Source organism: Pyrus communis, chromosome 13 (genome assembly GCF_963583255.1).
Source record: "Pyrus communis chromosome 13, drPyrComm1.1, whole genome shotgun sequence".
Taxonomy (NCBI): Eukaryota; Viridiplantae; Streptophyta; class Magnoliopsida; order Rosales; family Rosaceae; genus Pyrus; species Pyrus communis.
Genome location: NC_084815.1, coordinates 2,528,676 through 2,543,666, shown reverse-complemented (window position 1 = coordinate 2,543,666; position 14,991 = coordinate 2,528,676). Strand labels below are relative to the sequence as shown.

The 14,991-nt window shown below is 37.2% G+C and overlaps 1 protein-coding gene across 1 annotated transcript; it reads left to right on the top strand.

The window, feature by feature from the left end:
* Positions 1-12,067: 12,067 nt before the first annotated feature.
* Positions 12,068-14,575, top strand: LOC137713825 (G-type lectin S-receptor-like serine/threonine-protein kinase At2g19130). The gene has a single exon (XM_068453182.1). It carries the CDS (start codon positions 12,116-12,118, stop codon positions 14,462-14,464), a length of 2,349 nt encoding a protein of 782 aa, XP_068309283.1. The 5' UTR covers positions 12,068-12,115; the 3' UTR covers positions 14,465-14,575.
* Positions 14,576-14,991: the final 416 nt, after the last annotated feature.

Below are 14,991 nucleotides of genomic sequence, written 5' to 3'. Positions count from 1 at the left end.
GAGTTTATTTATACTTTTATTAAGTATAACATAAGATTTTGTGGTATCCACTTGTGTAAATATTTTAAATTGAAGATCGAATTCATTCCTTGTATTCATATAGGGTCAAGGAGTGTAGTTATAAAAAATCATCAAAATCGGAGTTAAAATAACCGTTAAATCGTGATTTTTCGTTTATAACCGTTGAAAAGCTTTGTCCCGTTACTTAATCTCTGAATGTTTTTTTTTTGTGATTTTTTGCTGATGTGATCTCCAAGCATATACAAACAATTTTGACGGTTTGGATCGTTGAAATTAGTTTTGGAGAATTCGTAAAACGATAGATTGACTAACGCTTAGAGTTTATTTATACTTTTATTAAGTATAACATAAGATTTTGTGGTATCCACTTGTGTAAATATTTTAAATTGAAGATCGAATTCATTCATTGTATTCATATAGGGTCAAGGAGTGTAGTTATAAAAAATCATCAAAATCGGAGTTAAAATAACCGTTAAATCGTGATTTTTCGTTTATAACCGTTGAAAAGCTTTGTCCCGTTACTTGATCTCTGAATGTTTTTTTTTTGTGATTTTTTGCTGATGTGATCTCCAAGCATATACAAACAATTTTGACGGTTTGGATCGTTGAAATTAGTTTTGGAGAATTCGTAAAACGATAGATTGACTAACGCTTAGAGTTTATTTATACTTTTATTAAGTATAACATAAGATTTTGTGGTATCCACTTGTGTAAATATTTTAAATTGAAGATCGAATTCATTCATTGTATTCATATAGGGTCAAGGAGTGTAGTTATAAACAATCATCAAAATCGGAGTTAAAATAACCGTTAAATCGTGATTTTTCGTTTATAACCGTTGAAAAGGTTTGTCCCGTTACTTGATCTCTGAATGTTTTTTTTTTGTGATTTTTTGCTGATGTGATCTCCAAGCATATACAAACAATTTTGACGGTTTGGATCATTGAAATTAGTTTTGGAGAATTCGTAAAACGATAGATTGACTAACGCTTAGAGTTTATTTATACTTTTATTAAGTATAACATAAGATTTTGTGGTATCCACTTGTGTAAATATTTTAAATTGAAGATCGAATTCATTCATTGTATTCATATAGGGTCAAGGAGTGTAGTTATAAAAAATCATCAAAATCGGAGTTAAAATAACCGTTAAATCGTGATTTTTCGTTTATAACCGTTGAAAAGCTTTGTCCCGTTACTTGATCTCTGAATGTTTTTTTTTTGTGATTTTTTGCTGATGTGATCTTCAAGCATATACAAACAATTTTGATGGTTTGGATCGTTGAAATTAGTTTTGGAGAATTCGTAAAACGATAGATTGACTAACGCTTAGAGTTTATTTATACTTTTATTAAGTATAACATAAGATTTTGTGGTATCCACTTGTGTAAATATTTTAAATTGAAGATCGAATTCATTCATTGTATTCATATAGGGTCAAGGAGTGTAGTTATAAAAAATCATCAAAATCGGAGTTAAAATAACCGTTAAATCGTGATTTTTCATTTATAACCGTTGAAAAGCTTTGTCCCGTTACTTGATCTCTGAATGTTTTTTTTTTTGTGATTTTTTGCTGATGTGATCTCCAAGCATATACAAACAATTTTGACGGTTTGGATCGTTGAAATTAGTTTTGGAGAATTCGTAAAACGATAGATTGACTAACGCTTAGAGTTTATTTATACTTTTATTAAGTATAACATAAGATTTTGTGGTATCCACTTGTGTAAATATTTTAAATTGAAGATCGAATTCATTCATTGTATTCATATAGGGTCAAGGAGTGTAGTTATAAAAAATCATCAAAATCGGAGTTAAAATAACCGTTAAATCGTGATTTTTCGTTTATAACCGTTGAAAAGCTTTGTCCCGTTACTTGATCTCTGAATGTTTTTCTTTTGTGATTTTTTGCTGATGTGATCTCCAAGCATATACAAACAATTTTGACGGTTTGGATCGTTGAAATTAGTTTTGGAGAATTCGTAAAACGATAGATTGACTAACGCTTAGAGTTTATTTATACTTTTATTAAGTATAACATAAGATTTTGTGGTATCCACTTGTGTAAATATTTTAAATTGAAGATCGAATTCATTCATTGTATTCATATAGGGTCAAGGAGTGTAGTTATAAAAAATCATCAAAATCGGAGTTAAAATAACCGTTAAATCGTGATTTTTCGTTTATAACCGTTGAAAAGCTTTGTCCCGTTACTTGATCTCTGAATGTTTTTCTTTTGTGATTTTTTGCTGATGTGATCTCCAAGCATATACAAACAATTTTGACGGTTTGGATCGTTGAAATTAGTTTTGGAGAATTCGTAAAACGATAGATTGACTAACGCTTAGAGTTTATTTATACTTTTATTAAGTATAACATAAGATTTTGTGGTATCCACTTGTGTAAATATTTTAAATTGAAGATCGAATTCATTCATTGTATTCATATAGGGTCAAGGAGTGTAGTTATAAAAAATCATCAAAATCGGAGTTAAAATAACCGTTAAATCGTGATTTTTCGTTTATAACCGTTGAAAAGCTTTGTCCCGTTACTTGATCTCTGAATGTTTTTCTTTTGTGATTTTTTGCTGATGTGATCTCCAAGCATATACAAACAATTTTGACGGTTTGGATCGTTGAAATTAGTTTTGGAGAATTCGTAAAACGATAGATTGACTAACGCTTAGAGTTTATTTATACTTTTATTAAGTATAACATAAGATTTTGTGGTATCCACTTGTGTAAATATTTTAAATTGAAGATCGAATTCATTCATTGTATTCATATAGGGTCAAGGAGTGTAGTTATAAAAAATCATCAAAATCGGAGTTAAAATAACCGTTAAATCGTGATTTTTCGTTTATAACCGTTGAAAAGCTTTGTCCCGTTACTTGATCTCTGAATGTTTTTTTTTGTGATTTTTTGCTGATGTGATCTCCAAGCATATACAAACAATTTTGACGGTTTGGATCGTTGAAATTAGTTTTGGAGAATTCGTAAAACGATAGATTGACTAACGCTTAGAGTTTATTTATACTTTTATTAAGTATAACATAAGATTTTGTGGTATCCACTTGTGTAAATATTTTAAATTGAAGATCGAATTCATTCATTGTATTCATATAGGGTCAAGGAGTGTAGTTATAAAAAATCATCAAAATCGGAGTTAAAATAACCGTTAAATCGTGATTTTTCGTTTATAACCGTTGAAAAGCTTTGTCCCGTTACTTGATCTCTGAATGTTTTTCTTTTGTGATTTTTTGCTGATGTGATCTCCAAGCATATACAAACAATTTTGACGGTTTGGATCGTTGAAATTAGTTTTGGAGAATTCGTGAAACGATAGATTGACTAACGCTTAGAGTTTATTTATACTTTTATTAAGTATAACATAAGATTTTGTGGTATCCACTTGTGTAAATATTTTAAATTGAAGATCGAATTCATTCATTGTATTCATATAGGGTCAAGGAGTGTAGTTATAAAAAATCATCAAAATCGGAGTTAAAATAACCGTTAAATCGTGATTTTTCGTTTATAACCGTTGAAAAGCTTTGTCCCGTTACTTGATCTCTGAATGTTTTTCTTTTGTGATTTTTTGCTGATGTGATCTCCAAGCATATACAAACAATTTTGACGGTTTGGATCGTTGAAATTAGTTTTGGAGAATTCGTAAAACGATAGATTGACTAACACTTAGAGTTTATTTATACTTTTATTAAGTATAACATAAGATTTTGTGGTATCCACTTGTGTAAATATTTTAAATTGAATATCGAATTCATTCATTGTATTCATATAGGGTCAAGGAGTGTAGTTATAAAAAATCATCAAAATCGGAGTTAAAATAACCGTTAAATCGTGAATTTTCATTTATAACCGTTGAAAAGCTTTGTCCTGTTTACTTGATCTCTGAATGTTTTTTTTTTTGTGATTTTTTGCTGATGTGATCTCCAAGCATATACAAACAATTTTGACGGTTTGGATCGTTGAAATTAGTTTTGGAGAATTCGTAAAACGATAGATTGACTAACACTTAGAGTTTATTTATACTTAGATTCACCACTTCTATTAATTTTCATTTTTCCCTCTCTTTTTTGTTTCCTTTTCAACTTTTTCTTATCATTTTCACTTTTCCCTCCAACATCTTTCCCTAATTGAATTCCCTCACTTTTTTGTTTTATTTTCAACTTTTCTTAACATTTTCATTTTCCTTCCATTTTTTTTTTCAAAAAGGGCGGCAAGTTGGCAAATGGCAATGGCAAGAAATTGATTATTGAAATTTGAGAATGGAAACAAATCACATATGAGTCCTGACGCATCAAATTTCAATGGATGCAAAATCATGCAAATATGCAATGCATGATCATGCATATTAAATTATTAATTAATAATTATTATAGTTTTTATAAAATTTAATATATATATATATATATATAATTAGTATAGATAGACTTAATATTTTGGGGGTATAATTATTATAGTATATATAATTATTATAATTATTATAAATTTTATAGTTAATTTAATATATATATATATATATTTATTATAATTTTTAGGGGTATAAAATTGTAAAATTAATGTATATAATTATTACAGTATTTTTTGAGGGTTATAAAATTATAAAAATAATATTCTGCTTATCGTGTATCGTGTTTACCCACATGTATACCCGACCCAACCCGTTATCTTAACAGGTGCTTATCGGGTTACCCGATAAGACCCGATTCGTTATCGTGTCGACCCAAACACCTGTTAATTTCGTGTCGTGTCGTGTCGGGTTATCGGGTCGTGTCAGAAATTGCCAGGTCTAGTTTTGGATGAGAATAAGGGCGAAGTTGTAAAAATGGCGAAGTGTATGTATGTAGAAAGAATCGATTTCCAACTGATTTGAACTATCATACATTTACAATACTTAAAAGCCTTATGGGAAGGCATACTTATATACAATAAGATCAAAGCTTTACACCTATACTACATGAGGAGAAAGCTTTACACCGATGCCACATGCAGCAACAGCACACATGCAGCAATATTAAAACGTTCTCCCTGCTGTCCAGGTGCAACAACACAACAACCACATGCAACCTTCCTTTCCAGAAGTTAATGTCCTCCCTGCTGTCTTTCCTTTATGGCAATGATTGTAATGATGGCAGGTACATACACCCATGCTTGCCAACTAAGATTCTGCACTGCATGTGGTGCATCAAATCATGGAGTGGATGAACAATTAGTACAAGGATTTCAACACTCCCCCTCAAGTTGGAGCATGAATGTTTTGAATGCCCAACTTGCTGAGAAGAGAATGAAACGATGCCTTTCCTAGTGCTTTTGTAAATATGTCGGCCAACTGATGTTTTGAAGGTGTGAACCTTGTTGCAATCATTCCTGAATGTAACTTTTCTCGGACCAAGTGACAATCTAATTCGATATGTTTAGTTCGCTCGTGGAAAACTGGATTAGCTGCAATGTGTAGCGCTGCCTTATTGTCACAGTAAACATGAGCTGGAGCTGCATGGGAGACCTGTAAATCTTGTAACAGATAACGAAGCCACGTAAGTTCACAAGTGATTGCAGCCATTGATCTATATTCTGCCTCTGCAGATGATCGTGAAACCGTATGTTGTTTTTTAGTCTTCCAGGAGATAAGTGATTTCCCCAAAAACACACAATAACCTATCACAGACCTTCTAGTCGTTAGACATGATGCCCATGAAGCATCACAGTAACCACTCAATTGTAAAACATCTGTAGATGGAAAAAATAGACCTTGTCCTGGAGTCCCTTTGAGGTATTTCAAGACTCGCATAACAGCTTCAAGATGAGGCTTGCGTGGTTGGTTCATGAACTAGCTAAGATTTTGGACAGAAAATGTGATATCTAGCCTTGTTATAGTGAGGTAAATGAGTCGTCCCACGATCCTTCTATATCTGGTTGGATCCTTTAATAATTCACCATCCGTTGGCCTTAACTTCAAGTCTTGTTCCATGGGAAAATCCACTGGACATGCCCCTAATAGTCCAACATCGTCCAGTATGTCCAAAACATATTTCCTTTGTGAGATAGAAATGCCTTGCTGTGAACGAGCCACTTCAATCCCAAGAAAATATTTGAGAGGTCCGAGTTCCTTAATACGAAACTGATGATGAAGAAATTGTTTTAAACATTGAATGGCCTCATGGTTGTTCCCTGTAATGATCATGTCATCAATATAGATAAGAACCACTGTAATGGAATGCGCAGTAGTGCAGGTGAACAATGAATAGTCTGCAGTTGATTGTTTGAACCCCACGAGTTGAATAGCTTGAGAAAACTTTGAAAACCATTGACGGGAAGCCTGCTTCAAGCCATAGAGGGATTTATGGAGTCGACAAACCAAGTTCTCCCCCTGTCGACGAAGTCCAGGAGGTGGAGACATGAAAACTTCTTCGTCCAAATCACCATGGAGAAAATCATTCTGGACATCGAGCTGATGGAGAGGCCAGTGGCGTTGAGCAGCCACGGCCAATAAACAACGAACAGTGGTAAGTTTGGCCACGGGTGCAAATGTTTCAGAATAGTCCAGGCCTTCAATTTGCGTGTAACCTTTTGCAACTAAACGCGCTTTATAGCGCTCGATGGAGCCATCAGAACGATGTTTGATCTTGTAAACCCACTTGCTGCCGATAGCACGTTTTCCAGGAGGCAGGGAAGTGAGTGTCCAGGTATGGTTCTGTTCAAGTGCAGCAAGTTCAGACTGCATGGCAGCTTGCCAATTAGGATCAAGGTTGGCCTGGGCAAAAGAAGTAGGTTCGATGCTACGAGTGATATTATTGATAAACACTTGATGAGATGGTGATAAATGTGAAGGAGAGAGATAATGAGAGAGGGTATAGCGAGTACCTGACCGCGAAGAAGAAGTGGACGTGGAAGGCGCCGTGGTGACCTGTGAACAGTCATAATCCTTTAATAAGACAGAAGGTTGCTTGGGGCGGAGGCCACGACCAAGGGCAGGTGGTGGTGGGGGCGACACAGGTGATGGTGGCGACACAGGTGATGGTGAGAAAGGGACGACAGTTACGGCAGGTGAAGGAGGAGAAGTGTGCGGACTAGAGATGATGGGAGATGAGGGTTCTTGTGGAAAGGTGGAAGAATCTGATATGGTATCGGTGAGGGGAAGAGGAATGACGGGCACAACTTCATCAGGTTGGGTGTCGGGAGGATGATGAGCAAAAGGGAAGATGTGCTCATGAAAAACCACATCACGACTAGTAAAAAAATGATGAGTGTGAAGATTGTAGAGACGATACCCCTTTTGTCCAGAAGGGTAACCAACAAAGAGACACTTGTGAGCCCTAGCATCAAACTTGTGTTTAAGGGAGGTGTGTGTAGCATAGCAAAGGCACCCAAAAACCCGTAAGTGCATATAAGTGGGGGGGCGCGTGTAGAGCATTTCATAAGGTGTTTTTTTTTATAAAACGATGATGGGTGTGCGATTGATAAGATAAGTGGCAGTGAGAAGACTTTCTCCCCAAAATTTGAGGGGAAGGTTTGCTTGAAAACGAAGTGCGCGACCTACATTAAGGAGGTGTCGATGTTTACGCTCCACCACCCCATTTTGTTGAGGTGTGTGTGGGCAAGTATGTTGAAAAACAGTGCCTGAGTTGGCAAAAAATGAACGCATGGATATGAATTCTGCGCCATTATCAGTGCGTACTTGTTTAACTTGACGCTGAAATTGAGTGTTGACATAAGCAAAAAACAGTTTGATTTTCTCTTGTGTTTCAGATTTTAAATTCATGAGAAAGAGCCAAGTAAATCGGGAGTAATCATCAACTATGGTTAAGAAGTATTTAGCACCTGATGAAGATGGCAAACGATGCGGACCCCAAATATCACAATGTATTAACTCGAAAGGTTGCAGACTAGAAGTAGAACTTAAGGGAAAAGGTAACCTTGTTTGTTTGGCTACTGGACAGACATCACAATGAAAATCAAAATTAAAAGAGATATCAGGAATGGAACTAGATAAGACACGGGCTGGACCAATGGAAAGGTGTCCAAGGCGTTGGTGCCAGACATTGGATGATGCGGATGCAGAAGCAGTAACGACCCCAGGCTTATTTTGTCGAAAGACGAAGTCTTCTGTGAATGGGACTAGGTAATACAGGCCATCACGCTCCTTCCCCAATCCAATCATCTTCTTCGTTGCCAAATCCTGTAAGAGACAAAAAGTAGGGAAGAAAACGATCAAACAATTTAATCCCCGAGTAACTTTGCTAACTGACATCAGGTTAACTCGAAAACCAGGGACACAAAGGACATCTTTTAGGTTTAAATTTGGAGTGAGTTTGATTGAACCAAGACAAGAAATTGGTGCTTGTGACCCATTTGGCAGATTGACAGAGGAAGAATGTGGTCTCCTTTTGTCGTGTAAATTGAAAGAAGAAGAAATGTGATCTGTAGCCCCACTGTCAATAATCCAAGAATCTGAACTGTTTGTGGAAAAAGAATAGCATTGTGTATTAGGTATACCTGCTGCATTTGCAAAAATTTGATTTTTACCATCACCACGAAGAATAGCCTTGATTTTGTTGATCTCATCCACTGTGAATTTCAAATCAACAGGTTCTTTGGTAGTGCTCGACTTGGCCTCTTCTTTGTGGGCATTATTGGCTGCTGCGCGCCTGGTTTTGTTGGGAGGCTTTACGTCCTTCCCGTGAAACTTGTGGCCAGGAGGGAATCCGTGAAGGTAGAAACAGTAATCAACTGTATGAGTAGTTCCATCGCAGTAAGTACAATGAAAATCCTTACCAGTGTTTGCCTTGCCACCATTGTTCGGCTTTGGAGGCTGCTTATTCTAGGTGGTCTTGGATACGTGCATGGCATGTGTAGTGTTACTTTCACCACCTTCTGCCACCTCTCTTTGTTTTTCTTCTTGTAAAGTCAAAGAATATACCTTACGAATGTTTGGTAGTGGCTGCATTAAGAGGATTTGTCCACGAACAGCCGAATAAGAGTCATCCAATCCCATGAGAAATTGAATAACCTGTTCCTGTTGTTCTCTTTCATTGATCGCTTTCATCGTTCCACATGTGCAGGCTGGAATGGTATTGTAGGACGCTAGTTCATCCCAAAGTCCTTTGAGTTTGGTATAGTATGCCGATATGGATCGTTGACGCTGTCGATGTTCAATGATCTCTCTTTTAATTTGAAAAATGCGAGAAACGTTTCCTTGCGAGAAACGTTCCTTCAAATCCTCCCATATCTCAGAGGGTGAATCCGTGTATAGGACGCTGCTCATCAAATCATTACCAACAAAACTAACGACCCATGAGAGGACCATATCATTGCACCGTTTCCAAAGAGAATATTTGGCGTCGGTTTTTGGCGGGGCTTCTATCGAACCATCCACAAAACCGAGCTTGTTCTTGGTGCTGAGGCTGATTGTCATCGCACGACTCCATGTGGAATAATTGTCACTATCCAATGGTTTGGAAACAAGGTGTAGACTCGGGTGATCCGAGTGATGGATGTAGAATGGATCAGTGATGTCCATTGTTGTTGTGAGTTGTGGTTTGTGTTTAGGAGTTTCTTCGTCACTCATGATGAACAACGAGATCGAGCGGAAGCGTTTCAGGCACCAGGAAGGTGCTCTGATACCATGTAAAAATGGCGAAGTGTATGTATGTAGAAAGAATCGATTTCCAACTGATTTGAACTATCATACATTTACAATACTTAAAAGCCTTTTGGGAAGGCATACTTATATACAATAAGATCAAAGCTTTACACCTATACTACATGAGGAGAAAGCTTTACACCGATGCCACATGCAGCAACAGCACACATGTAGTAATATTAAAACGTTCTCCCTGCTGTCCAGGTGCAACAGCACAGCAACAGCACAGCAACCACATGCAACCTTCCTTTCCAGAAGTTAATGTCCTCCCTGCTGTCTTTCCTTTATGGCAATGATTGTAATGATGGCAGGTACATACACCCATGCTTGCCAACTAAGATTCTGCACTGCATGTGGTGCATCAAATCATGGAGTGGATGAACAATTAGTACAAGGATTTCAACAGAAGTCGAGTAGGGAAGGAGAAAGCGGCACGCGACGTCGAAATTGTCGGCGTTTGGGGACTTGAAGTCGATAAAGTCGATGGGGGTTCAGAGGAGAAGCACTTGCCAGCATGACATACGTTGCTCAGGTCACCGTCACCACCATTACCAAGGACCAGTTGCATGGTTATAGGTGTGTGGCCATTACCTGTTTGATGAAATGCCCAGAAAAATTATATGATTTGTTCATAGAAAGAAATGGCCTTTTGAATTTTTATTCAAGTGATACTTTACTATTTAATATTGAAATTATAATTTGGTGGATTCACTTATGGCAGTTTAATTTTAAAATTTACCCCATAAACTCAACAAAAAAAAAGAAAAAAAAAAGAAAAGAAAAAAAAAGTTTAAACGAAAAAAAGCAAATGATCATTTTGCTGGCGTTGAATGTCTGGCGAACGTGATGAATTACTTTCTATGTTTTGGGTTCAATGGGATGAAATTATCTTTACTGGTGAATTAAGTGTTGGTATTTGTTATCTGATTGAGAACTTGTTCTATAACATGACTGCCCGGAGGAAAGATGTTACAAAATTCTGCTGATGGTTATTCAAAGACTGTAGATTTGCTAAGCCGGTTTGCAATTCATCATATGAATGTTAGCTTCTCCCGCAGAAAGGTAGGTTGCTGTTTAACTCAGAATTACGATTCAGTAGTATTTCTTTTCACTTGGAAGTGAGAGTTCTTAGGTTCGAATCTCGTGGATAGCGAATTCGACGCTAAATTAGGCTGCCCATTGCGTGGCTTTGCCGAACTCCCCCTCTTCTTAGTGTAAAAATATTGATGTACACAAAAAAAGAAAAAAAGAAAGTTAAGTGCTTTGTTTTTACCAAATAGTTTGAAGCATTATTTCAAAATAATATCTTTATTTAATCATTCTACACATTTTACAACAGTTTGCACAATAGTCCAAATCATTCCCATCAATTAATTCGAATCCTTAAAATTTGATTCAACGGCTAAAAATAGGTGTCCACTTTAAAAGTTATAATAATTTTAGCCGTTGAATCAAATTTCAAGGGTCCGGATTCATTGATGTGGAGGATTTGGTGGAAGGGATCCGAAGATGATCATTTTTCCTATAAAACTTCTAATTGTACTTACAACAAATTTAAAATAGAGTTTATGACGTAGCACGAAGCAATGAAAGGATGACTAGTGTAATCCCTTATAGAACAAAGTCTGGAGTCCACCAAAAGTTGAGAAAATCCCAAAGGATAACTTGATTAATTGATTGAAAGATGAATGATGCTTACAAATGAGAAGCCTAATGACTTAAATAAATAAATGCAACCTCCTGCAACATCTCAAAAGACTTAAGTAATTAAGACAAAAACTAAAAGAGATAATAATGCCCTTGAAACCCCAAAAGACAAATAATAAAAAGCTCCATTTATTGGTAAGCTGCTACTGTTGATGAGTTTTTGCAAAAGATGACTCAAGCCACTTTTGTAGGAGAATTGACACCACTTCTATGACCACATCACGGTCCCAATTCTGACACCAGAATATTTGTTGTAGCCTTTTATGTCGCCATATCGAATGAATCCATCATTTTTCCAACTTTAATCCTTGTTTTCCAGAATTTGAAACATTTTATTTTATTTTTCTTTCTTTGACCCGTATCTTGTCTTACATCAGATTACCAAACGCCAGACCTTTTTTTTCCACAATTAATTTCTCACACGGCACTTTCAAAAGTGATTTTTCTCACAGCACAGTCGATCTAATTTTATAATATTAAATAATATATAAAAAAATTATTTTAATTAATTAAGATGTTGAATGTAAGCAATCGAGTCATACTTGTCTACCAAAAAGAAAAAAAGAAAAAAAAATTGTGGATGTGAAGTCCTTTGTTGACTTGTAAGTCAAGTCTATTTTATTTTGATACAGCATATCTGGTTAAGATCCAATCATTCAAGGGAAGGACCACTTTTGGCTTCTGCTTGCAGCAATCTGTCTCTTTTGTTGCAATTTTATAAAGAGATGGATACGAAAATTCTACTGTGCTATACGTTGAGATTTTTGTTATGCTGTACCTTCATTGCTTGTATTTCCATGGCGTCTCACACCATCTCTCCAGGTGAATCTCTCTCCGGGGCACGAACAATCACTTCTCCAAGTGGAGCATTTGAGCTGGGTTTCTTCACACCAGGTAATTCTCGAAACAGTTACGTAGGCATTTGGTACACAAATGAAACCATTAAGACCGTAGTTTGGGTCGCAAACAGAGAACAACCTGTTTCTGAACTGAAACTTTCAGAATTAGCACTTGTCGAAAATGGAAACTTGATCTTAAGTAGCCCCTCCGAAGTTGCAATATGGTCGACTAATTCAAGATCAAAGGTCTCTAATTCGAGTGTAGCAAAGCTTCTTGACAATGGGAACTTTGTCATAACAGATGCATTTGATTCATCTGTTGTTATATGGCAGAGTTTTGATCACCTGTCGGATACTTGGCTGCCGGGTGCTGAGATTGGATACAATAATCGGACCAAGAAAATACTAATTCTTACATCCTGGAGAAACGTGGAAAGTCCTGCACCTGGTCCTTTTTCTTATGAGCTGGATGAATTACCCCTTAATTTGCCTGACTATCGTGGTGCCCTTATTAGAGGCACACTTGAAATCAATGGTCAGCTCAGGTTTTATGCCATGTACCAAGGCTATGGGGGATGGACTTTGATTTCAGTTGAACCCGTGAACCAATGTGAGGTCGATGCTTTGTGCGGTCCTTTTAGTTCTTGCTACCAGTTCGGTTCTCCTGCTTGTGCTTGCCCCGAAGGATTTGAACCCAAAGTCATGGAAAATTGGAGACTAGAGGACTTCTCAGATGGCTGTGTGAGGAAAACTCCTTTTCACTGCAGTCCTGGGGAAAATTACTCATTTTTGGCAATAACTGATGCTGCATATGGATATCCTAATAAGTATGAGACAATTTTGAATGTAAGCAATGATCAATGCAGATTAGAATGCTCAAGAAAGTGCTCATGCGCTGCCTTTTTTTATAATTCTTACGATAGTGGTCGGTGTTACATGTGGATAGGGGATGTATATAATGTACAGGGAACACCCGAATCAAGTTATAATCCGGACGGCATAGGATTGAAAATACCGCTTGTGCATCCTACAAGTGAGACGAAGAGAAAGACTACTTGGATTGTACTTGGAGTACTTGCAGGGTTCTTTTCCATCTTAAGTGCTGCCACTCTCATCGTATTTTTTAGAAGGAGATGGTCAGCGGCAGCATTGGCGACTACCGATGATTCTTTGGTGCTTTACAAGCATAGAGATTTAAGACGAGCAACAAAGAACTTCTCCGAAAAACTCGGGGAAGGAGCCTTTGGTTCTGTATTCAAGGGGATGCTGCCTAACTCAACAGCCATAGCAGTGAAACAGCTGAAATGTATGGACCAGGGAGAGAAACAATTTCGTGCTGAAGTGGGAACTATCGGTGTAATCCAACACAATAATCTTATTCGCATGCGGGGATTCTGCACGAATGCTTCAAAGAGGTTTTTGGTTTATGACTACATGCCAAATGGTTCTTTGCAATCTCTTCTACTTGGAAAGAACCCGACAATGTTAGATTGGAAGGCTAGATATCACATTGCAGTAGGGACTGCCAAAGGATTGGCTTACCTCCATGAAGAGTGCAGAGACTGCATAATACATTGCGATGTTAAGCCGGAGAACATCTTGTTGGATTCAGAATACAGTCCGAAATTGGCAGATTTTGGTCTTGCGAAACTTTTGGGGAGACATCACAGCCGGGTTTTGACAACCATGAGAGGAACTGTGGGCTATCTCGCACCAGAATGGTTTTCGGGTGAAGCTATCACACCAAAAGCCGATGTGTTTAGCTACGGCATGTTGCTGATTGAGGTCATATCAGGGAGGAGAAACAGAGAAGGGTTAGATGACGGGATAGAAAACTTCCATCCTATCCGCCTCGCAAATGCAGTTAATAAAGGGGAAGATGTTTTTGCCTTGTTGGATTGCAGGTTGGAAGGCAAAGCTGACAGAGATGAACTAAGTAGAGCGTGCAAAGTGGCTTGTTGGTGCATTCAAGAAGATGAGAAGGATAGGCCAACAATGAGGCAGGTGGTTCAAATTCTTGAGGGAGTTTCGGACATCGGTGTTCCACCAGTCCCGCAGTTCCTCCAGCGCCTTATCGGAGGTCCGTCAGAAGGCATTAACTACCAGGAGACTACGTCCGGTTCGGGTTCATGGTCATGCTCCGATGTCCAAAGTGCATTTCAAGCCCAAGTCAGCAACTGTGCAACTAAAAGTCATGAGGATGAGATGAAGAACGTGAGGGTTCTTGTATTATGATTGTATGTTTAACCTTGTGTTGAAGGTAGTAAGTTTTTGAATATTTCCAGTCCAACAAATTTTGGTAATGTAATGAGATATTATTAAATAAGGGAAACGATTTTCGCGTTCTCCACCCGCCCACCCCTTTTTGTTTCATTTTCTTCCGAGTCATTTCTTTGTTTTGTGCCTCTAATTTTGCTTGAATTTGTTCAATTGAACCGCTAAAGGAGAAGTTAGCAACACAAAGAGAGCGCAAAAATCATTTTCCTTCGTTGAGAAAGAAATTTCTTGATTAAAGATGGGTTATTGGAGTTACAAATCCTAGACAGACATGAAATCAGAAATCATGTCTTTATCAACTTTGTCAAAAGGTGTTTGGCTTTATCAAGTATGTCAAAAAGTGCCATGACTTTGGCTGCTCACTTATTGTCAACTTTGGCTGCTCACGTCTAATCCCGGGGATTAACGTGTAGATCACTTCTTAGCATTGTGTTTGATGTAATCCCTTAAATTAAGGAGTAAAAAGGTGTTAGATGTAATCCCTT

What these genes read in the sequence shown, in the direction of transcription:
- LOC137713825 (XM_068453182.1), top strand. Translation starts at nt 12,116, where the DNA reads ATGGATACGAAAATTCTACTGTGCTATACGTTGAGATTTTTGTTATGC.